We start from the raw sequence: 25,787 nt of genomic DNA on the forward strand, positions 1-25,787 counted from the left end.
GTAAATACAATTTTTGAATTTTTTTTTTAAAAATAAATATTAATGGCGTGTCAGTGCCACATCAGCGCCGTTAGGGGTCGCTTAACAACTGGGACTAAAAGCTATAACAGAAAATTTTGTAGGGACTAAAAAATGTAATTCGTTTTTATAGGGACTAAAAACAAAAGTGCAAATATATATAGGCACCAAAAACTTAATTAACCGGTTTTTTAAAAGTCTAAATGTAATAGTCCCTCTGTTTCAAAATGAGTGTCACTTTACCAAAAATAATTTGTTTCGAAATGAATGTCATTCTCACTTTTCAATGTACTATTAATTATTATTTTTCTAATAGTACCTTTAATTATTATTATCCACACAACTTCCAAAATATCATTTTGTATTTTAATTTATAATGATAACAAATGCACCAATTGCTAACGAGACTATTTTAGTAAAAATATCAGATCTTTGGACATCATTATTTCATTACTTAATCTATGTGCAATTTTCTAAAGCGACATTTATTTTGAAATGGAGGGAGTAAAAAACTACCTTTTTAGGGAGCACGTGGCTTCATTCTAGAAAGCAACTGTCAGTGCATGGAGTATTATTTAATGAGTCATGTTAACTTGTGCCCTTAGGGCACATGTTAAGGAATCCAAAAAAAGAAACTTTGTATTGAAAAACATGATATTTTAACTTTTTAGAAGTTGACTACACGACTTTTGATGCGTATATTTCTTTAATGAGTTCTTTAACATGTGCCCTTAGGGCACAAGTTAACATTTGCCTTATTTAATAGGGCCATGAACCAACTTTATTAAGAAAATCAAAATTCTATTTAAATACTATTTTTTTTTATTTCATGATTAAATAAAGGTTGTAGACTTGCTTTTGTCTGCAAAAGGTTTAAACAATAGAGTCTATGTTAGTCACCTCACTTCTTTTTCATCTCTATTTTTATTTTATTTAATTTGTCCCTTTTTTCTATGGTGTCAGTAATACAGTGGTGGCCAGTGGCAGAATTCTGACTTTTCTTTCTTTCTTTTTTTTTAATACCCCAAGGAGAATGGTGGTAATGACCAATTTTTTTTTCATCCGTTTTTTGGTGCGCCTGTGTTGTGTCTTTAGTTGATAGTTTTTGCAAAAAAAATTGCCTTAACAGGGAGTCGAACCCATAACCTTCAAAAAAGGCCTTCATTAATAGGGCCATGAACCAACTTTATTAAGAAAATCAAAATTCTATTTAAATACTATTTTTTTATTTCATGATTAAATAAAGGTTGTAGACTTGCTTTTGTCTGCAAAAGGTTTAAACCATAGAGTCTATGTTAGTCACCTCACTTCTTTTTCATCTCTATTTTTATTTTATTCTATGTTAGTCACCTCACTTCTTTTTCATCTCTATTTTTATTTTATTTAATTTGTCCCTTTTTTCTATGGTGTTAGTAATATAGTGGTGGCCAGTGGCAGAATTCTGACTTTTTTTTTTAATACCCCAAGGAGAATGGTGGTAATGACCAATTTATTTTTTTCATCCGTTTTTTGGTGCGCATGTGTTGTGTCTTTAGTTGATAGTTTTTGCAAAAAAAATTGCCTTAACAGGGAGTCGAACCCATAACCTTCAAAAAAGGCCTTCAACACAACATTACCACCACACCACAGCTGCACATGTGATATGATTTGTTTCAGACTTATATATAAATCTAAAACATTTATTTATCGTATAAAATAATTTTGTAAAATTATAACGAGCATAATGTGTTTTATTTATTTTATAAAGAACCCATGTCTTACAAATAAATAAGATAAATAATTGATGGAGTACTTTCACTTAAGAGTTCATTTAAAATTAAATTACTAACATAAATAAATCAATAAATTAACAAAAATTTGATTAATTATAGGTACATTATATAGAACAGACGTAATAATTTGGACAATAAATTCCTCGCAGAGCGTACGTTGTCTTGTCAAATCATATACTGAGAGAGCATGGTTCGATTCCACTGAGAGAGCATGGTTCGATTCCTGTGTTAGCTGAAACTCGCGTTTTTCCTTTTTTATCAGAGAGAGCATGGTTCGATTCCTGTGTTAGCTGAAACTCGCGGTTTTCCTTTTTTATCAAAATATTGTTTTTATTTTAAACAGATGAGAGAGCATGGTTCGATTCCTGTGTTAGCTGAAACTCGCGTTTTTCCTTTTTTATCAGAGAGAGCATGATCCTGTGTTAGCTGAAACTCGCGTTTTTCCTTTTTTATCAAAGAGAGCATGGTTCGATTCCTATGTTACCTGAAACTCGCGTTTTTCCTTTTTTATCAGAGAGAACATGGTTTGATTCCTGTGTTAGCTAAAACTCGCGTTTTTCCTTTTTTTTTTTTTTTTTATCAAAATACTGTTTTTATTTTAAACAGATCAAAAATAAAAACTAATGAGGGGAATCGAACTCGCGACCCTCAACAACCGCTACGGCGCGTGCAAATCTATTGTTATTGTTGTCCGTGATTTATATTTATAAGATCATCATGGACTAATACTAAAAGAACCTGTTTACTCATCATCTTCAACCTCCAGCCGGGTCACGTTGACCCGGTTCAGACTCTCGAAAACCGAAAAAACCCGACTGATTTCTGCCATTTCAACGTCGAAAACAATGATTTTATTCAAAAACTTTATACAACTCATATCCAATATTAGAGTCTTCTCATTCTCCTCTTCATTCCCTTCTTTCAGATCTGACTTCAATACTATATGGGTTGTGCAATTCAATCTCATCTAATTTATTAAGAAAAGTAATAGTTACAAAAAGAAACAGAGTCACCATGATTTAAGATGAAGGAAGAAATAATAAAGAACCACTTTTCTGGGTTTCATAATAAGAAAATCAAGAAATGGTCAAACTTTAACATACTCAGATTTGCTTTAGCAAATCACCGTGTGGATTTTTTGGATTCTGGATTTTTCAAGTTTTAATTTTGACTTGTGTTGTTTAGGTTGAATATGAAGATGAAAATGAACAAGATTGATGAAGATTTATGAACATTAAGATTTTGTTTTTGAGCTTCAGATGAAGGTTAAATGTGTTTTAGATGAAAGCTGAACATATTTAAATAAGATAAAAAAAAAACACTTTTACATAATTTAAGTTTGACAATATTGTAAAAAAAATTGATAAAGTGAGAGGACAAATAATTTGGCACAGATGGTCTACCATATTACTGTAAGACATAGATCTATCACCATATAAAATTTCTGCTCCATCATGGTCCATGGTGGAACATATGGCCAAGTGGTCCATGGAAGAAGCCGTCTTGTTAACAAGTGTTTTTAGACACTCTTTAAAGATTTTAAATAAAGAAATTATTACATTGCATTTATTTAAAAAATTAAATATTTCAATTTACAATACATTGAATACACAAATTTTTATAAAATCTTGTTATTTTAAATTCAGAAAAAAAATACTATTACGACAGTCATTAATATTTTCCATAAATATATGATCAGAATCTTTGGGATCTAAAAGACATGGTGCATAAATAAAGCTAAGGACAGTTATTCAATTTATTATAATGTCGGGTCCCTAAACCAAAATTCTAGGATTCATAAGACATTGTGTATAATCTTGACCGCAAAATTTGCTCCAATATCCATAAATTGATTAGGAACAAAATAGCATTAAGATGATGTATTTGATGTGACATTAGCATGATATATCTCTGTATGCTAAACATTAGATATTTAGATGTAATGATTTACCCGAAAGACATAATACACTGTCTTGTTTTATTTGATAATTATTAGATTGTTAACCTCTGAAAATTTGTCTAATATAATTTGTGTAATTACTTACCTCAATATCATGTCGCTTTCAAATATTAGACCCGAAGATTATTTTTTATTTTTTGCCATAACAGATATAATTGGTGATTCTGTAGTCTATTTATAAACTGATCAATAGACTATTAGTGAAGAAAAAAATAGAGTAAACCATGAATAGCACGTTAGCACTATATAGTTATTAGTTAATGCCTTTTTTTTTTTAACGATAACTATATAGTTAATGCTAACATCCGATTATATGCGTATTAGGGCCTTAAAAAAATATGGGAAAGATCATAAACTGAACTTGACCAATTTTATATGATTTGAGTGTTTTATGTAAAAACAAATCCAAACACATTAAAAAATAATCGGTTTTGCATTGTTTTCTATATTTTATTTTATGTATTGGTTTAGTTTGGCGAGATAGAACATTTGATTGATTATTTTGGGATTGCTTTTGTGGTGAGATAGAACGTTTGAGAAGAAATCATTTGAAATAGCGTTAGAGCTGAGAAAATGGAAGAAAACACATGAAACTATAAGAAAAATAAGAGAGGGAAGTTCTAGAAATAAGGGTTTAGTTTTTTATTTTGATTTTCTAACATTATGAATTTATTTTTTGTCAAAAAGAAACATTGTGAATTTTTTATTGTCATGGAAATTCGAAGAAAATAAAAAATAAGGTGGATACCAAATGAATACACTCAATTTTTTTTTATTATCTTTTTAATATTTTAATGGAAATTTTCTAACATTGTGTGACATGTGATTATTGAAAAAAAAATCAAACTAGTCCATAGTTTTTTATAAACAACTACTCCCTCCGTTTTAAAATGAGTGTCGTTTTAGGTGTTTACACACATATTAAGAAATGCAATGATTAAGAGAAAGAGAATGATTATTTTACCAAATTATCCTTATTAACTATTGGTTAGTTTTAAAAGTAATACTTTGGAAGTAGTGTGCAGAGTATTAATTGGAGGGTACAATTGAAAAGAAAAAGTTATTATTGCATTGGAAACTGAAAGCGACACTCATTTTGAAACAAATTTTTTTGGCTAAAGCGACACTCATTTTGAAACGGATGGAGTACTAGTCATCAATACTTATTACACTAAGATTATAGCAACCAACACAGGAAAAGAAAGGGTTGGTCGATTGACTCATTTCCAATAAAAAAATGTAGAACTCACCGTTTTCTAATTTTTTCACACCATACAAGATTTTTATAAATCTAACCTTTTTATAATTGTATGGAAGTGCATTATCTAGTGCAACAATATGAAATCAAAAGCCTCTTAATATGGAACTTGAATTCTCTTCATGAAAAATTCCCTCAAATTTTTAACCTTTAGACATGAGAGAAAAAGTGAGAGCAAACATGTATTCGTTATATCATAGAGAAAAAAAAATAAATGTTTGCAGGGGCTAACGTCGCTAGCTCATGCAATATTTAACCTATTTCTATTGTAGGATGCATGAAGGGCTGAATTGATATGTGAATGGATCGATTAGATATGTGAATTCATATATGTCATATAACCCCGAATTAAGATAAGCTTAATGAGGTAGATTGAATGAAAATATTTTAGACTCTGCAGCAAATTCGATTTTATTTAATTATAAATGTTCGTCCAATTATCACAACAACACTGCTATGTATCATGAGGAAAAGCTTCCCGAAGTGATCACGAAACACAATTCAACCAATCAAAATTGCTTCTTTCCAGGATACACGGGCGGACATTTTTTTTTTTTTATTTATTATTAAGGGTTTTTTTTAGATTACCCTCTCTTGTTTAGAGTGTATTTACCCTCTCATGATATTAACCAATCAAAATATAGTATATATTGACAACATTAAATATCAAATAAATGAGTCAATTTTTTCTAAAAAAAAAAAAATCAATTTTAATCCTAAGGAAACTTTTAATACTTTTAATTTCTATTTAATTATAGACAAGATTACATTAGAGATCCTTTATCTTATTTATTTGTAATACTTTGGTCCTTTATCTTTATTTTTTTTCGTTTAGGTCTTTTATCTCTCATAAAAGCACATATACATTTTTTCTCATTTTTTATTAAAAAATACATAATTTTATTTTTTAAAATATATTTTTATTAAAAATGAAAAAAATTCAGAAATATGATGAAGATGTTCATCATCTTCATCTTCTTTCTTTGAATCTTCATCATCTTCATTGAATCAAAAAAATTTCTACGCAAATATATCTCCAAATATCATGAATTAATGTTACGTTCACCTCAAATCTTCTTTTAAACACAAAAATCAAAACCTATAGAGAAAGAGGTTTAGTTTCATCACAAAAAAAAGATTTAGTTATATAAATTATCACACCGTATATTATTATTATTATTATTATTATTATTATTATTATTATTATTATTATTATTATTATTATTATTATTATTATTATTATTATCATCATCATCATCATCATCATCATCTAACTCAATATTCAAACCCGGCATAAAAATAACCCCAAAATTGAGAGCAGCTTTGCACATCAATTTTGTTGTTTCCAGAACAATCTTAACTTTCGTAAAGCCTAACCCTTCCGCCAGTGACTAAGCCTCCACCATCCGTCTTGCAACATTTGTGAAATTAAGGTTTTGATTTTTGTGTTTAAAAGAAGATTTGAGGTGAATATATCATTAATTCACGATATTTGGAGATATATTTTAGTAGATTTTTTATTTATTTAAAGAGGATGATGAAGATTCAAAGGAAGAAGATGAAGATGATGAACATCTTCATCATATTTCTGGATTTTTTTCATTTTTAATAAAAATATATTTATAAAAATAAAATTATGTGTTTTTAATAAAAAAATGAGAAAAAGGATGTATATGTGCTTTTAAGAGAGATAAAGAACCTAAACGGGAAAAAATAAAGATAAAGGACCAAAGTGTTACAAATAAATAAGATAAAGGACCCTTAATGTAATCTTGCCTTAATTATATTTAGGTGTTCAATCTTAATTAATTTACATTACAGGACTAGCTTAGAACAATTTAAATTTCACATCAAATTTCTTTCATCTGAATGTCCTTAAATTTATCAGTTACATTCATAAAATTTCTTCTTCCATTTTGATTGTTCAATTTTGTTCCAAAGTGCCGCATTTTTCAATTTTCCTGAGAATCGTCGTCGTTCGTTTGATTCCAAATATTGTGAGAATTGTCGTTATTTCCATAACCACGCCAGGTATGGAGACTTGATTTTTGTTTTTGATTTGATTTTTCTTGGTTGTGAGGTAGTTAATTATAACAATTGAGTAAGTCATCCGTTGTACTTTGAGGAATGCTAGCAGGTGTTGCCGCTGTGATGTTGTGGGAGTTTGCTAGCATTTTTTTTCGGTTGCTGCTGAAATGGTTATGTCATGAGACCTTTGTTCTTTTGTTTGGACTTAAAGGCTTTGGCTGATAGTGAGGCAGGTCTATGTGTGTTAGCAGATTTTATTAGGTTGGCTGCTTAAATAAAAAAAAAAAAATCAAGTCACAATACTTGACGCGGTTCTAGAAACAACGACAATTCTCACTATAATTGGAAACTGTGGCAGTTTGGAACGACAAAATTGAACAATCAAAATGGGAAGAAGAATGAAAAAGAAACAAGAATTGATCAATAGGGAAGAATAAAGAAGAAGAAATTTGAATGAAAGAGATGTTTTTGTTCTCACGTTCGGGGTTCTGGAATGGAAGAAATTTTATGAATGTAAGTGATGAATTTAAGGACATTCAGATGAAAGAAATTTGATGTAAAATTTTATTTGTTATAAGTTTTGTAGTGTAAATTAATTAAGATTGAACATCTAATATAATTAAATAAAAATTTAAAGTGTTAAAAGTTACCTTATGATTAAGATTAACTTTTTTATTTTTAGAAAATATTGATTCATTTATTTGACATTTAATGTTGCACATGTATATTACATTTTGATTGGTTGATATCATGAGAGGGTAATTACCCAACCTCACCATTATTAAGCGGTTCATCAAATAAATGTAAAATCTAAAGGATTTTATGCTGCCAACTCTATCGGGAAGATCTCGTGAAAAAAGCATATACTCCTATAATAATAGAACTATAAAATGGAGAATTCATTCTCCTTGATACGTGATGATAAAACAGTTGCAACTCTAACAATAAATCGGAATTTATATCCCAAAATATTATAATCACGTATTATTTTAGTTACATATGAAAAATAAGCCAAAAAAAGAAAGTAAGTTGAAAATAAAGACTAAGCACGAGAGTATGAAACTCCCATGACATCTGCAAGAAGGAATAAATGAAGCTCAATCGGTGGATTGTTGAGAATCACTAAGTTACTAGAAGTTATGACATCAAGTTTAGCAAGCATGTTACCTTCTCGAAAAGTATGTTGATGTCGCACGGTCGAATCTTTTACCAAGAACTAACGAATCATCTCAATCTCGTTTCTATGATCGTGATATCCAACATATAATCATTTATTAAGCACTTAAAGGAAATGGTAATTGCCTTTTTTATTATATATCTATTACTATAAAATTGGAAAAATATAGCGCCTCATAAATAGCGCTTTTAACACTAAAGCGCTATAAATTAAAACACGGAGGTCTTAGCTAGCGCTTTTTTGAAAAAGCACTATCTATCCTTTTAAGTATATATAGCGCTTTGTATTGAAAGCGTCAGTATAGGTTAAATAAAAATAATAGATATTTAAATAAGAAACATGATTAATCGTATATGGCGCTTTTTATGAAAAGCGCTATATATAAATCAACCTTAAATAGCGCTTATAAGTTAAAAAAAGCGCTACTGTATGCTTGAGAAAGATAGCGCTTATAGCTTAAAAAAAGCGCCATTTTATAAGGTGATTTAATGTACATTAACTAACAGGTCCCCTGTTCGATCCCCTGCATAGCATATTTCAATTTTTATTTTGAATTTTAATGAAAAATGGATTGCAGTAACAAAGCACACCTTTTTTTTAAATATTTTTATCATATATATATATATATATATATATATATATATATTATATATAACAAACTAAATAATAGTGTCAAAAAAAAACTAAATAATAATAAGCCCTATTTCAAAGGATCCTGAAAAAAACCAATAACATATTAATTTTTTTTTTTGAAAAGCATTGGCATGATTTTTATTAAACGTATTTTTTTTTGACCAAATTAAACGTATTTTTATTAAACCTATTTTATTGGATCCTAAAAAAAAAAACTAAATAACATAATTTTTTATCAAACGTGTTATTTGTTCATAGTTAACACAAATTTGGTCATAGTTGTTTCTTATCATCATCGCCCCACATTTTTTGAGATTTATTTTAACAAATTAATAACAAATAATTAATTACTACTTATTTAATTATTTCACCCAACAAAAAACCCCATAATTCATTCTCACGATCCTTCATCTCGTTTCTCACCTAGAAACCCAATCCCTAATTGTCTTCACCATCTTGTTCATCATGATTCATCACAATCCATAAATCACCAGAATCGTGAATTCAATATCTGATTCATCACCATTGCTGATTCAATTTCACTCGCTAAATCCCTAAATAATCACCATCGCACCATCACTGATTCATCCTAAAACTCATTCTTCATCAAATCCCTAATTTAGCGCCGAATCTGAATCCCTAATTGTTGTTCATGTTTGCAGAATTGTTCTGGTTCTCACTGGTCATCGATCGTTCCACAAGAATCAATCTCGCTATTCTCAGTTTCGTAACCGACACAACAATTTCTCTAATCTAATATCGATCTAAGGTATATAAACTATGCTTAACTACTCTTTTCTGATTAATCAACTCAATATGTTGTTCTAAATTTTGCAATTTAACATATGTGTGATTGATTATGAATAAGGATTTAGGCTGTGTTTGATTTTGGTGTGGTGATTAGGTTGTTGAGTGGTTCCTTCGTTGTGATTGTGATTTTTTTTTCTTCTGTAAGTGCAGCAGATTGTATCTCTTTTGCTCTTTCCTGAGTTCGCCTTGTGCCTGAGTTTAAGGTATGTTAATAAATTTATTTGGACAACAATGTTGACATCTGACATTCATTAAGAGTACAAAAAGAATATGAACAATGAATTGAAAAAATAATTATAGTTTTGTTACTGTTAAAACTCATATGTATGTGCTTATCGATGATATCAATGAAAGTTTTGTTTAAAAACTGAAAAACTTATAGGAATTTGGCTTCTGTGTAGTGTGGCCATGGTCAGTCGTTATATAGATGACATTGTTGATGACTTCTATGTATGTATTTTTATTGATTTAAACCAAAATTTGATGTGTTGTATTTGATGCTTGTGGACTAAAGGTCTTTATTTTTTGTCACACTATAGGATGTGGTTTCAGCACCAAGATATGGTATTTCCTCTTAGTCTTAGTTTTCCTACATCTCTTTGTTTCCTCTTTCTGGTGTATAACATCCACTGTTTGATTTTTTTAATTCATGTGTTCGTTCAATTTCTTCATATTCCCCAAAGGAGCTAAACTAGGAAGTAATTCCGAAAAAGGTTACCACGTTAATTTGTACTTTCTGATATACTCATGTTTCTATTACAATATGTCATATAGATTATTCTTATTAATATACGTGATTGAATAGTCAAATTTTTATTAGACTATACGTGGTTTTTGCTTTGTTAGGGACATTTTCAGATAATGAGCATGTCAGGCTGTTACGTGCCTACTGAAAATGGCTCCTCGCGGAACCGAGATGGTGGACTAAGTATTTCCCTTCTTGGTTCTGATGGTCGCGTCTTTGGTGGAGCAGTTGGTGGACCTCTTGTTGCTGCCAGTCCTATTCAGGTTATTTTATATTCTACTTTTAAAACATACATCTCATGAGTTTAATTTCAACATCTGACCCTGTTTACGTAAAATTTACACTGTTAACAAATCATAACCAATCATATGTGTGATTTAAGTAGTTATGATTCAAGTCAAACATTCTTAATCATCTGACGAGTATTTTTTATTTTGAAGAAAATTATCTGACAAATACGATTGATTGACAATCTAAAAAATATTTACATCTATAATGCATATGAAATAAATTATTCATATCTAATTAACATGAATTATAATCCAAATCTAATTTTTAGTGAATATGTTTGACACGTAAGTATATATAAATTTATATATTGATGTATATGAAAATAATATATATATATATATATATATATATATATATATATATATATATATATATATATGATTAGTTGTATGTAATCTAAGTTTACATTTATATTTTGTAGAGTTCTACATGTATTTCGCTCTGCAAGGGACGCTCAAGTATCAAAGAATAAATTTAACAACATATCATGGGTCCAAGTACATGTTTAGTAATATAACATAACAACCTTAAAAAATAAGTGTATGAATAATATAAATAATTTGATTGATACAAACTTATTTTATTTTTTGTAGTGTCATCGCCAAGAAAATGGTATAGATTGCGGGTACTTTGTGATGAGGTTTATGAAAGAGATTATCATTTTAAAACTAAACGAGATTCCAAAGCTGGTATGTTATTTTTATATTAAAGTATAATATTTGTATATAATTAAGTTTATTAAGTAACATGGTTATTTTTTGTTATAATATATGCAGTACATTGATGATTTCAAGTGTGTGACATACTCAAAAGATAAACTAAGAGAAATCCAAGAAGAATGGTGTCATTTCATGCTCAGCCTAAAAGTTATATGATATTTTTATGATAAGGTGGGTTTCATGTTTCTCAATATACTTGCTAGAAGTGGTAGTTGTTTTAATTTATAATCTTGCTTTAATTTGTACTCATGATCATTAGTACTTTGAATTTATCTTTAATATAATATAGTATTATTGCTTAATGGTGTTTTCTGGTATATATTCAGGTGGAGGAGTCAAGTGGAGGAGAGTGAACGAAATTTAGAAATGAATGATGATTTGCCTGCTTGGATAAAAATGTTGAGAAGATCAAGAAGATAGATGAAGACTGCATGATACCATAGAAGATTTTGATGTTTATGTTAACTAATTAGTTGTAACTCCTAGAGATATCTATGTTACCATATTATAGGCTATACATTTCTTACTTTTATGCTATATATACATACATTTTTTATGATATGGTTAAGTTTTATTTGATAAATAATAGTCCCAATTATAATGTGCCAAAATAATATATATTTCCCTTTAAATTTCTGACTTTATATATATTTTTACTTTAAATTGATAAAAAAACGCTATCTGCAAAGGAAAAAAAAATTTGACAAAAATAAATAAATAAATGCTTCTCCTAGCGCTTTTTTTTCCTTTATAAAGCGTTATCTAAACATAATGTTACATAGCGCTTTTAAAACAAAAACGCTGTCTTTAAACCTGTCTTAGATGACGTTTTTTTTGGAAAGCGCTATCTAAGGAGACCCTTTGCTAGCGCTTTTTGACATAAAGCACTATATAAACCATGCTTTAGCTAGCGCTTTATACATGATAAAAAAGCGCTATATTAATTTTACCAGCGCTATTTACAGTAGCGCTTCAAAAGCGCTATCTAAAGCAAAAAAAAAGCGCTATATAAGCTCATTTTTGTAGTAGTACTATAGTAATTTATTAAGTTATAGAATTTTAATTATAAATAATTCGTAAGATCCAACAAACACTTGTCTCGTGGGTAAATGATTTATGTTTAGCGAATGTTGATTTCGAAATGGATTCGAAGAAAGTGGTTCACTATTTTTCTAGGAGTAGCAGAGATATTACTGAATTTGATGTCATTACGGATGCTTGTATACATCCATATCACAATGTTTTAACAAACTTTCGTGTTGAATTTATTTGAAGGCAAACGAATGAGGTCGTTCATGCTTTAACACATGTAATCATATCTTGAGCTAACTCCAAATTGTATATTGTTCTACAACATTGTATTATCAATTTAATATCTAATGAAATACTATAAACATATTTACCTAAAAAACTCATAAGATCGAACAAATTATATATAAGTAAATTAAAGGCAAACATTTATATAAATTGACCGACCAAATTGGCATTTAATCACGTATTAACATTATTTTTATTTTGAATTGTGGTCAGAGAAATATTTCTCATTAGGTGATGTAATTAAGATTGTAGTGGGGAGCACAAACACCGGGGAGCACAAATAAACTACTACCAAAAGAAGGCAAAACACATTAGAAATTGACAAAGATATATTGTGCTTTTTGTGGTAAAAAGTGGAGCACATAATTGACATGGTGGGCCAAGGATCAAGAATAAGTAGTTATAGTGAGAAGCGTCTTTGGAATCTAGGGCAAGAATAAGTAATGAACACGTGAAGGATATTAAAGGTTAATGCAGAGTTTGGTATGCCTGTAAAATACTCCGTCATCCTTAATCATAAGTAATTTTTTATAGTTTGTAGAGGACATAATTTATGAGAGCCATTACTCAATAACTTACTAATATTCTTGATGTTCATAAATTATGAGAGCCATTACTCAATAATTTACTAATATTCTTGAAGTTCACATTGGTGAAACTTTTGGATGGTTGCTTGCCATTATTTCCATGATGGGTTTTCACTTATATCATGTTATTTTCAAGCTAGAATCTAAATTTGTGGTAGACAATTTAATTGACGATAGGTTGTAATTACATTATTGAGTTTGGTGCTCTTACATAAGGTTGTATAGATTTGCTTGGAGTTTCTTTTAAAGCATTCTTACGTGCTATTTCCAAGAGACAGAGTAATGTAATTGCTTATATTCTAATTTCTAAATTAGGTGAACATACCTTATATTCTTTAAAAAAAGTATATAACCTTATATGTTTTTTAGTAATTTTTTTTAATAGTTTTTTAGACTTAAAATTTCCACCATCTTTTAATAATGATTAATCTTCATCGTAAAATCTATAAAAAATACAAGACAAATCTTCTTCTTCCAACTAAATTTTATTTATACCTAAGAGTCAGAAATCGAATTTGTAACATTTATTTTGTATTTATAGTTTAACATGTATCGGGTCTTTGGAAATACTTTGAACTGGTATCATAGAAAATTTAATTCACTACCTAATCAAAGTACTACCGACTTTGCTTAGCCTTTTTTCTTTCTTAAAAGAAAAATAAATCAAAGTACAAAAGTACCGCCTTCTAAAATCAGTGTAACCATCCCCTTAAAAAGATATCGGTGTAACCACATAACCTAATAAGCTTTTGCTACTTTTCTTTTTAGTTGTTTGATTTTAAATACACCTTTGGGGTTTATTCGTACCTTTCTCCAGGACCAGCATCATAAGGCCAAACTACTAAATCAAATAATTTATGTGAATTAAAGTGATTAACGAGCTCTTCTTAGGGAGAACTTGAGTTCGATTACATGTATAAATAATTATTGTTCAGACTTTATTTACCTTTTGTCCGAACTTGATATAAATAATTATTGTTCATACTTTATTTATCTTTTGTCCGAACTCGAAATTACTAGGATTCATGTCCCTTAAGAACGAGAGAGTTAGCGCGTGCGCACACAAAAAACTTTAATAGTGACCGGAGGGAGTATTAAAAAGCTTAGAAGAAAAACATTTAATTAAGTACTACAAGAATATGTTACTTGAAGGGGAAGAAGAAGGTGGCGGATAATTTATGTATTTGTGGTGATTTATTTTTTATGAGGAGGAAAGAAACAGTCGTGCCCAGTATCTCGTCAACTGGATTTTGATATTTTTAATAGTTCCATTGAAGGTAATTTTTTGGTGGATCTTCCTCTTCAATCAATGAGCCGTTTAGATCGATTTATGTTATCAGAGGAGTGGTGTTTGACTTTGCCTAATAGTATTTAGGTTTCCCAACAGAGTGGGTTATCTAATCATTGCCCGATGATGTTGACAATAGATGTGGAAACTTGGGGACCGAAACAATTGAGGATGCTGAAATGTTGGACGAATATTTTAGGTCACACTCAATTTGTATGTGATCAATGGAACTCTCTTCGAGTGGAGGGGTGAGGAGGCTAAGTTTTAAAGAAAAACGTTAAAGAGAATAAAATATTGTTCGGAAGTTTGGCATGCCACTAGGGAGCGCATCAGAATCATACCTGGAATTCGGAAGGGAGGATGAAAATTATGAAGGAATCGGCTGAACATCTGCTTTTATGTTGTCATCATTTCGACAGTCTTTAGTATATGATTCAAAATTGGATTGGTTTTTCAACTGCTGATCCTTTTTGTATTTTAGATCATTTTATGCAGTTTATTCAGTTTTTGTGGTTCTTCGAAAGTTAAGTGGTTTGTAATGCTAGTAATTTGGTACGCATGTGTTTGGACCATTTGCAAAGCATGAAATGACAAATTTTTTAATAAGGATGCTTGTCATACCCCAATTTTTGACCTAAGATCCTACACTCATACATTCATATGCCATTTGACCCTGATTAGTCGTTGACTTTTCAGTGAAAAATTCGGCAGAGGGGTATTTTAAAATACATCATTTTTGTTCTGAGTTCGGACCCACTTCGCACTTTTTATTATTATTTATTAGTCTTTTATTCTTATTTTTAGTTTCCATCTTTTTTTATATATTTTATTTTTATTTTCGTACTTTTCCCATTTTTAGTTTAATTACACTTTTAGTTTTTTTATTATTTATTTAACCTTTTTTTTAATAAGTCCAAAAAATTTGTTGTCCAAGGTCCTTTTGTTTCATCTCAACCGTGCCATGTTTCTAGCACTTAGGGTCAAATATTTCTTTCCAAAATATCAGACGCGTATCATTCAATTACCATCAAAGCCATTAACCAAAATTTCCTCTTATCCCTTTATATTTTTAGTTTTCTTTAGTTTTTATTATTTGTTAATTACTCTTTAACCTCCATCTTTTATTCCTTTTATAAATTTTAGATTTTAATTTTAATTTCCATTTTTAATTTTTGTTTTAATTAGTCATTTTTTTCTTTTATTTTTAAGTCATTTTTTATATTTGTCCAATGTCCAAAAGTGTCCAAAAATTCAATGAGTCCAAAGAATATATGTCAAAAGGTCTAAAAAAATCTTTCTCTTCTCTGTGCCACAACTTTAGGAGCAAGACACTTTGTTACCAAATCCAGAAACGCATTCTCTTCTTCACTAAGTTATTTCCATTTCTACGTCAAACCTAATCCTATAAATACACATCATAACCAACACACAAAGACACACACAATTTTACCCAACAACACAATTTTTTCACACCACACAAATATTCCAACAAACTTGAAACCAAAACCTAGCAGCCGCAATTTTCTTTCGAAACCTTTAACTGTCGCATTATATATATTTTAGCAGCCTTTGTTTTCGAGGGACTTTTCATTTTCAGTTTTGCTTTAGGTCTTTGTTCATTAACCTTTCTAATTTCAATTGTTTTTTTAATTCATGCTGCACGCTAAACCTTACAGCCGTAGTTTTCCATGTTTCATCGCTACTGTTAAAATTATTTTGATTCCAATCCTACTATTTTACATTGCCGTATTCATCTATTTCCATACTTGCAATTTTCAATTAATTAGTAACTACTTACTTTGAATGATTTATTATTACCCTTGTTTTACTTTCATTGTTTGATGTAATATTCATATTGAATTGCATTAGTTTTCACATATCATTACTACTCATACATTATCCATCATGAATTCCTTCTTTTACGTTTTTTTATTGAATTTCAATTGCTAAGAATTCAACACAGCCGTACCACATATATATATACACTGCTGCGTGACTTTTTCTTTTTGCATTTATAGTCCATATTGCTGCAATTAACAAGTGTGGTTCCAAACCTCAATCATTCGTTTTGCTCCTGTTGTTGCAGTTACTCCCTTTATTTTTTTCCAGGATCCATCGTTAACAGCAAATGTTCTCAGATTGCATCTGCTATCTCCTTCAATTTTAATTGTTCAAAAAATGTCACCGTGGCTGCTCTCCAAAGTTAAAAGAGATTCAATCATGAAGAGAACCGGTGGCCCTTTGTATTTCTTTTTTTAATTTCTTCTTCATGCCTTTTTATTTTCTCTAGAATTTTATTTTTCTTTTCTCATGCATTATTATTAGTTTAGATTTATTATTCTGCATTTGTATTATTTATTCATGCATATTTCTTTTCCGTCATTTATTTTTATTGCATAGATTTAGCATGTAAATAGGTCAAATGTAACATACATAATTGAGAAAAATAGTGTGCTGTGTGTGTGTGTGTTATTGCTTTATATATTATTATTAGGGACTTTGTGGTGATCCAACGTCACCATAAGTCCAAGCGCATTTATTTTTTTCATGCTCCATTAGTTTACTTTCATGCTTTAATTAATCAATCAAGCATCAAAAAGTTTTTCACAATAAACCTTGGTTCCAAAACCAAGTGATCTTTTTTTTTTTTTTTTTTCTTAATCAAATTTTAAATCAACTTAATCATATTTCAAGTCCATTTTCTCAATTAAAAAAACACAAACCAGCTTACTTGCCATTTGGCTTTTCCTTTTAAAACCTTTTTCAAAAACTAATAAAAAACACGAAACCAACAAAAAACAATTTCTACCCCGAACTACGTGATTTTGATCCCTCACGGGTACGTAGGCAAAGAACTCTTTTTTTTCTTTCCTTTATTTCACTTACCATTTATGTATCTCATTATTTTTCTTTCAAAGCAAGTTTAAAGCACAAAACGTTAAATTAAACCAAAATGTTCTCGTAGAGTACTACGAATATTTAGGGTGCTAGTACCTTCCCTAAATATAACCAACCCCCAATTTAAATAAATTTTTTCAAAGTCGTGAAATAAAGAAGTGAGTCAAAAGCTAATCAAATAGCCTTGATCTCCGAAAAATGACGCGACAATGCTCATCTTCATCCGTTACTTGACAAAATTAAATTGCTGATTAGGTTGTTTTTTAGAGGTAATTGCCTGATTAGTTAGTGACTCATCCTCATACATATTCTACTATTTTCACTTGAATTTATTTATTTTCCCAATCTTAACATGGGAGAAGGTTTTTTTTATTTTTTTATTTTTTTCTCATCTACATTATAATACTGTGTTTTCACATTATAAAGTATCATTTTAAGCAGCATACCACTTTTAAGAAAATGATTACTCTCTTCTTCTTTTTCTTTTATTAATACTCTCTATTTTTCATATAATTTCTTATTTCACACAAATAAATTAAAAACAACTATAACAAAAAGAAACAAAATATAGAGTAAAGTTACAAGGACGACAATAAGAGACCACTAAACAGCCAAAGAAATAGTCCTTGTAGGTTTGTATAAATTAATTTTTCTCCACAAAAATATTTTTTTTTTGGTCAGGATTTCTCCACAAAAATATACTGACAGATGTTTAATAGACGAAGTATTTTGAGTAATAATGACCCAAAATTAATATGTAGTTGAGTAAATAAAATTGTAGCCCATTACTCATATAAGTCATCAAATTAATATAGTGATAGAGACTCATACCAGCTTACAAAAGTTTAATTCTTTCAACAAAAAAAAAGCTTACAAAAGTTTAATGGTGACGGGAGTGCATAGAGTGCATGAATTTCATGGAAAGTGAGAGGTGATAATGTTGAAGATTGTAAATGCATGGAATAAGCAATACAACTTTATTAAGTATTTATCCAAATATGCCTATACCTCTCAAAAGCATATTTTTCTAGTTTACCAGTTTCACACAATATAATTAGTAAGAGTCAAAATTAAAGTGTCTATCCTATTGACTTTGAAACTTGACTCAACTTTTGTATTAGCTTTTCCTGTTAAAACAAAAGGATTAATAAACCGTTAGTGCCAATGATTCAATTTTGTAAGGCAACAATAAATAGTGAATATAAGTCTCAATACTATTTACCATATACATTTATTAATTTCTCTAAAATTATTTTTAATTAAAATGAATATAGTAAATAGTATTAATTAAAAATATATTTACTATATACATTTACTATATACATTTATTAATTTCTCTAAATATAAGTCTCAATAAAACGAATATCCTTTTAATAAAAAATAATTTGTTTTAAAATAAATGTCACTTTCAGTTTTTAGTACAATAATATTTTTTTTTCAATTGTACCGTTCAATTAATATTATATACACTAATTTCAAAGTATTATTTTTTCATTAATATATATGTGTAAAAACCTTAAACGACATTCATTTTTATAATTAATGCATTTATTAATATATATGTGTAAAAACCTTAAACGACATTCATTTTAAAACGAAGGGAGTAAGAATAACTATTAAATTAGAATGAAAAGGAATGATGAAAAACAAGAACTTGGAATTAAAATAGTACTGGAATCAATAGTAATTAATTTAGGGGTATTCATGATTTTTTTTTTTAAATGTAGAGGTGTATTAAACGAAGATAATTATTTTCAATGTATTTATTTGGTTTTCTGACTCTAATGTATTTATTTGGTTTTGATTTATGTCTTTTGTTTCTTGTAAATATAAAAAAGATCTGAGGGAGTAGTATTGAGACTTATATTCACTATTTACTACTTAAGGGTCCGTTTGGTTTGAGAATTAGGAGGGGAGGGGAGGGGAGGGGAGGGACGGAATTTTAACGGAGGGGAGGGGAGGGGAGATATTTTAATTAAAAGTGTGTTTGGTTCACAAGGGGAGGGGAGGGATTTTAAAATTATTTTACTGTTTTACCCTTAATCTTAATTAAATAAGGATAATAAAGTAACGAAACAATAACGATGTAATTGATAACAACACGAGGTAGACGATGGAATAATGGATTAGTAATAGCGTTGTTACAATTACAAGTAGTATAATAAAAGTTGTTACAAGAAAAAATTGTTAATAATATGAAATAAAAGTTGTTACAAGATAATATAACCTATAACCTAATAATAGTAAAAGTTGTTTCAAAATAATATAACCTAATAATAATAAATGTTGTTACAAGGATAATATTGAGATTTTAAATTAATATAAGGATAATTTTGGCAGTGCAATAAAATTCGCTCCCCTCCCCACCCCTCCCCTCCCCTTTCTAAAAATTGAACCAAACACTTCAAATTAAAAATCTCCCCTCCCCTCCCCTCCCCTCCCCTCCAAAACTCTCGAACCAAACGGAAAGTTAACTTGGAATCGGCTTTTATTAATAAAATGTACACGTTAATTAATTAATTTCTTTTTTATATGAACTATAAATCCTTTTCATATGAACTATAAATAGGAACTGGGGTAATAGCTGATTTGCAACACATATAGTAATAGACAGTTCCCCGTGGCCCATGCTTTGTTTTTGTTCAGCTTTGAGCTCCAAAAGCAGACTATGACGTACCAACATCAAGCTCTCTCACTACCTTCTTGTAGCATTATAAATTGATGCTCAAACCTACCAACATATTCACCACTTTCTCTTCTCTCTCTCTATCTCTCTCATATTTCAAACGAACAACATTACTCTCTCTCTTCATTCATCTTATTATCTCTGCCAACATCTTATTCACCACTTAATCAAAACTAAACTACACAAAATAGCAACAATGGCAACATCATCTCCTCTCATTCTTGATTTTCTTCCTGTTGGATTCAGATTCCGACCAACAAATGAAGAACTAGTTAATCACTACCTCAAGAACAAGTTACTTGGTAATGAAGAGCTTGTGAACAATGTCATAGCCGAAGTTGATGTTTGCAGATTTGAACCATGGGAGTTACCATGTATGTAAAAAACAAACCCGTCATCATTATTTTCTTATAATCCTTCTTTTTGATATAATCCTTCTTTTTCAGCTTGTTCGATAATAAAATCACATGATCCGGAATGGTTTTTCTTTTGTCCTTGTGATTACAAGTATGAAATGAGTAAAAAGTTTAACCGAGCAACAACGTCTGGATTTTGGAAAGCTACTGGAATTGAACATACTATTAAGATTAAGGGTACTCTCAAAGTTATTGCGACTAAGAAGATTCTTGTTTTCTATTTGAAAGCTACTGGAAATAAACTCCCTGTTAGGACCAATTGGGTTATACATGAGTATCATGATGCTGTCACCTTTGATGATGATAGACAGGTTTGTTTTTTAATAGCAAGGTTTAATTACTTTTTAATGTTTTTGTTATGTAACCCTAAAAAAATCATTTTGAGTCACTGGAACTGAATGAGTAGTACGGCATAAATTTTGTTGACGATTGGTTGTTCTGAAATTTTGGAGATTATTGAAACCCTTTTTCTTTTGGAATCATGTTCTACTGGTGACCTAACTTTCATAAAAAAAAATAAAATGATCACATTTTGCATCGGTTTTCGTTAAAGAACAATGACCACTACTTTAAGTAACTCTTTTTGAGATAAAGTTTTTGTTGAAATGGTATTTTGCTTTATATATCCATACAAAGTGAGACAAGTTTATATGATTTTGTAGCATTGACTTGATTTGTTTTGGTACAATTGCTTGTACGAATATAAAGTGAATATTGATTATCCTCCCTGATGTGATAGATCATATAAATTGAATTATATTCCTTGAACATTCTAGCACGATTACGATTGGCAAAATATTAAATTTGAATATGAACCGTCTGATCTTCATAACAACCACCAATGTTTCAATTATGGCTGACTGCAAGGGAGTCTGATGCCATGATTCGGCGGCGTCAATTATAAGCAACTTTTTACATTTTACATTCATTGAATAAATTATGTACATTCATTGAATAAATTATGTATATAGTCTATATTACAGACCACATACATCATTTATTCATAGAACATGAAAAGTGAAAAATTGTTTATAATTGAAACCAGAGAGAGTACCATCTAAACTGAATGTTGAATTCAAAGCCGAGACATCACAAATATCATACCTAACAATTTTGACATTTTTGTTAGCAGTTAGTACTTATGAATAAAATAGTTGTAAAATTATTAATACCACTTTCATAAATATTAATTTCTGCTTTAATAAACTTTGATTACCCTCCAAAATTTTGTAGAGGACTCATGTCTTATGTCACTTGATTAAAAATGCCGAGAAAAAAGGTGAAGAGGAAAATTATACAATGGCGTGTGATGAAGGGGAGTCCTCCACCAGACAAATGACAACCTCTTTTCTTCCAACGCTTCCTTTTGTTCTGGTTGGACTCAGATTTTGTCCAACAGATGAAGAGCTTGTTAAACACTACCTTAAAAATAAGATACTTGGTAATGATTCCATTGCAAACAATGTTATAGCTGAAGTTGATGTATGCAAGTACGAACCTTGGGACTTACCAGGTAAAAACCAAACAAACCCTATCATTATTTTCTTAAAAAAAAAAAAAATGGAATCTTTCTAATTGTTTTCATCTTTTTCAGCTTGTTCAATGATAAAATCTGATGACCAAGAATGGTTTTTCTTGTGCCCTATTGAATACAAGTATGCAAAGAGTAAAAGGTTTAAAAGGACAACTAATAATGGTTTTTGGAAAGCCACCGGAAAGGATCGTAGCATTAAGATAAGAGGTACCAATAAAGTTATTGGGATTAAGAAGACTCTTGTTTACCATGAAAATCCTGTTCCTGGTGTTAAGACCAATTGGATCATTCATGAGTATCATGATGCCACCTTTGATGATCACCAGGTTTGTTATGTTTACAGTAAGGTTTTTAATTTTTCACGTTTTTATCATGATGTTAATTTTGAGTATCATTTGTAGTGGAACTCTTAGTATTTATTTGTATGAATTGTATAATAAAGCAAATGTTATTAAACTAGTTCTATATCAGGAGCGATGAACCCATAAATTTTGAGTAGTGTAGACAACATATACTTCCTTCGTATAAAAATAGGTGTCATTTTTACTATTTTTCTTTATCTAAAATTATTTGCACCTTTTACAATATCAATACAACAATTATTATTATTTTCTACAAACACACCCTTATTAAATGCATTTCAATAATCTAACTATTCCACGAATAAATGTGTTAAGTTTTAGTAAATGAAACATATTTTACCATCAAAATTAACATTGCTAATCATTTTCTTAATAACCGTGTAAAATTCAAAAAGGACACTTATTTTGAGACGGATGGAGTAATATTTTAAGTTTTAAAGCATAAACGTAACTATTTTTTGAGGAAAAAACATAAATGTACATCATAATTGTTATCTGGTTTCTTAATAACCGTGTAAAATTCAAAAAGGACACTTATTTTGAGACGGATGGAGTAATATTTTAAGTTTTAAAGCATAAACGTAACTATTTTTTGAGGAAAAAACATAAATGTACATCATAATTGTAATCTGGTTTTTCATATTATATAAATATTGAATGATTTTTTCATTTACAATGCTAATAAAACTATAAAAGTATATCGTCCCCGGTTGATAGGGACATATGTGGTGATATACAAGGGCCAGAGTTCTAACCCTAATTCCTCACTTATTCACTTTAAGAGTGAATTTCCAGTCACTAGCAAAAAATACCAGCGAGAAAGATAAACTTTTAGTGTATTAAATATTAGTGTATTGTTTTTATAGTGTAGGTTTATATTCAAATTTAATCATAATTCCTCCTCATGTTTTAATTTGTTCTTTTAGTGCATGAAATATATATAAAAAAATTTCTAAGCCCACACACCCACCAACGTGGAGCCGCCCCTGTCCCATATAACATTTGTTAAGAGTTTGAATTTATAACCTGGATGAAAGTTCAAATTCAAGATGAGACATTAAGAAATAGTCATTATCTTCACTTAAAGCTTCCTTTTTCATGGCTCAAGGCCAATATGTTTACTTTCGCCTTCAGTTATACCGATTGGTGGCGGCACACTTTACTTTGTATGAGTGTTTTGGTGTAGCTTTTTTGTTTGTAATTTTCCGTTGTGTTTATTTATTTGGCATCAGATTCTTAACTTTGTGTTTTGGTGGGTGGTTCTCTTTTGCACACCTTGTGCGAGATGAACCACCTTTGGTGATTTAATATATTCTATTTTGGCTTGTTCAATTTTTTTTTTCCTCTTCCTTAATATTTTAAAAAAAAATGTTGATCATCATCCAAATTTTGTAGAGGACTTTTGTATTATGTCGCTTGATGAAGAAAGCTGAGAAAAATATTGAAGAGGAACCGGATACAATGATATGTGATGAAGGGGAGTCGAGTAGACACATGAGTTCTGACTACGAAAATCAAGACACATTAGAAGGAATTTCAAATGTAAGAAGTTCATCCTTGATAGAAATTTAGAAAACAAAGTTTTGGCTTTACATATTTTCACATGAAACATGCTGAGAACTTTTTTTTTTTTTTGGAACAAGAACATGGTGAGAACTTAAACTTGTTTTATATTTGTTTCAGGTAATAAATGGTACTTTGCCAGATATAAATATGGAATCAATATTTGAGGAACCTTACCAAGCAGACAAATACTTTCCCTTCTCTACTCAACAATCTTCAATCTATGAAAATGGGTCGGAAGTATACTTCTCAAACTCACAATTTCAAGGTGCTTATTTTAGAAATGAAGATATTGTTATTCAGAGTCCTTTTGAAACCATTGAAGAGGAAAATAAATTCGTCAATTCGATGTTTGTTAACGGGGATTTTATTACTAGTGAAAACAGAAGACAATTATAATACAAGAATATAACGTGAAAAACTCCAAAGCCACCCGCACTCAAGTTAGATATAAACTTAAGTGTTTACGACTTATAGCTTGTGCATATTGTAAATAAGAATTTGATTCAATATATATAACATCGACCTCCCTCTTCCTTTAACATACCTGGTGATGTGAGACTTGTTCTAAGATGTTTCATTCCAATCAATTCCAACAAGTCTGTTTCCGTTTGTTTGTGAACCATCCATTATGGTAACATGAGTGTTGCCCCATTTTTGCAATGCAGGGTGATTTTCTTTTATAGATTAGGAATAAAGTACTTGAATGAAATGTCTAGGTTGAGTTAGTTTTGGTGTTTTTCTGTGAGCCATAAATTATACATGGCTCACTAGTGACAAATCCATTTCTATCTTTACTTAATTGTAATTTCCTCTTTCTCAAATTATTATTATTTTAAAATTACACCAATGATATTACCATGCTTAGAGTAATTTATTGTAAGCAAAATTTTACATTTTAGATTTCATTCAATTAATGATGTATGCGGTCTTTATTTTATACCACATACATCATTTATTGAATAAATCTAAAATGTAATTTTTTTATAATAGTGATCAAATGGTGTATGTCTTTTTTTTTCTTTTGGTGGCGTCCAGAGTTCGAACCCCAAAACATATATTATGCATTGTCCTTACTAATTGAACTAAGCTCACGTCTTCTGCAGACAAACCAATAATTACTAAGGTTAATTCAATATTTTTATTTTATTCTTAATACGTATGAAATAACTAAAGTGTGTGAGATGAGCGAAAAAGAGAATAGGTTAGAGTTACTGTTAGTGCATGTGAATGACTAGTGCTGGTAAGGTGCTGCCACTAGAAAAGGCAAGTGCCTGTTTGAGAAATTTCAACATTATGAGATATAGGGTAAAGGTTTCAGAATTCACATGGACTAATTCTTATTGCTCTCCACCTAGCACATTTTGCTCGCACCCTGCAGCCATGCCAAATTTACCTTTGCGCAAGTTAACTCACGCCACGCATGTTAACTCACGCAACGCATGTTAACTCACGCTGCGCAAGTTAACTCACGCAATGTTCCTGTTTTTGAACAAAACCCATCAGTCCGAACTCCAACCACCATTTTCTTTCCCTCCACCTTCAAAAACCCAAAAAGTGCGATTTTTTGGGTCTAAATCATCATCCCAAATCATTGCAAATCGTCAGGAAGCAAGTTTCTACGCTCATCAAGCATCAAATATCAGGTATTGTACCATCTAAACTCATCTCATTTTGCTGGTTTTCCTGCTTGGTTCGTCTGGTTTTCGTAGGCACTAGGGATAG

General features: G+C 29.8%; 1 protein-coding gene and 1 long non-coding RNA gene across 3 annotated transcripts; both read left to right on the plus strand.

The window, feature by feature from the left end:
• Positions 1-9,237: 9,237 nt before the first annotated feature.
• On the plus strand, positions 9,238-11,997 carry LOC146897391 (uncharacterized). Of its 2 annotated transcripts, XR_015022069.1 has the most exons (7): positions 9,238-9,615; positions 9,807-9,859; positions 10,196-10,369; positions 10,503-10,664; positions 11,114-11,381; positions 11,469-11,582; positions 11,738-11,997. It is a non-coding gene; the product is annotated as an uncharacterized LOC146897391 (long non-coding RNA). The 2 variants fall into 2 exon arrangements; XR_015022068.1 differs by having other exon boundaries at positions 10,196-10,664.
• An 8,267-nt stretch (positions 11,998-20,264) lies between these two features.
• Positions 20,265-24,677, plus strand: LOC146897392 (protein ATAF2-like). The gene is made up of 6 exons (XM_085737375.1): positions 20,265-20,561; positions 20,634-20,914; positions 21,837-22,116; positions 22,198-22,463; positions 23,895-24,041; positions 24,183-24,677. The coding sequence occupies exons 1-6, from the start codon at positions 20,384-20,386 to the stop codon at positions 24,459-24,461; spliced, it is 1,431 nt and encodes a 476-aa protein (XP_085593501.1). The 5' UTR covers positions 20,265-20,383; the 3' UTR covers positions 24,462-24,677.
• The last annotated feature ends 1,110 nt before the right edge of the window (positions 24,678-25,787 follow it).

Source organism: Medicago sativa, chromosome 8, assembly GCF_051527215.1.
Source record: "Medicago sativa cultivar Bolivia chromosome 8, Bolivia_mono, whole genome shotgun sequence".
Lineage (NCBI taxonomy): Eukaryota > Viridiplantae > Streptophyta > Magnoliopsida > Fabales > Fabaceae > Medicago > Medicago sativa.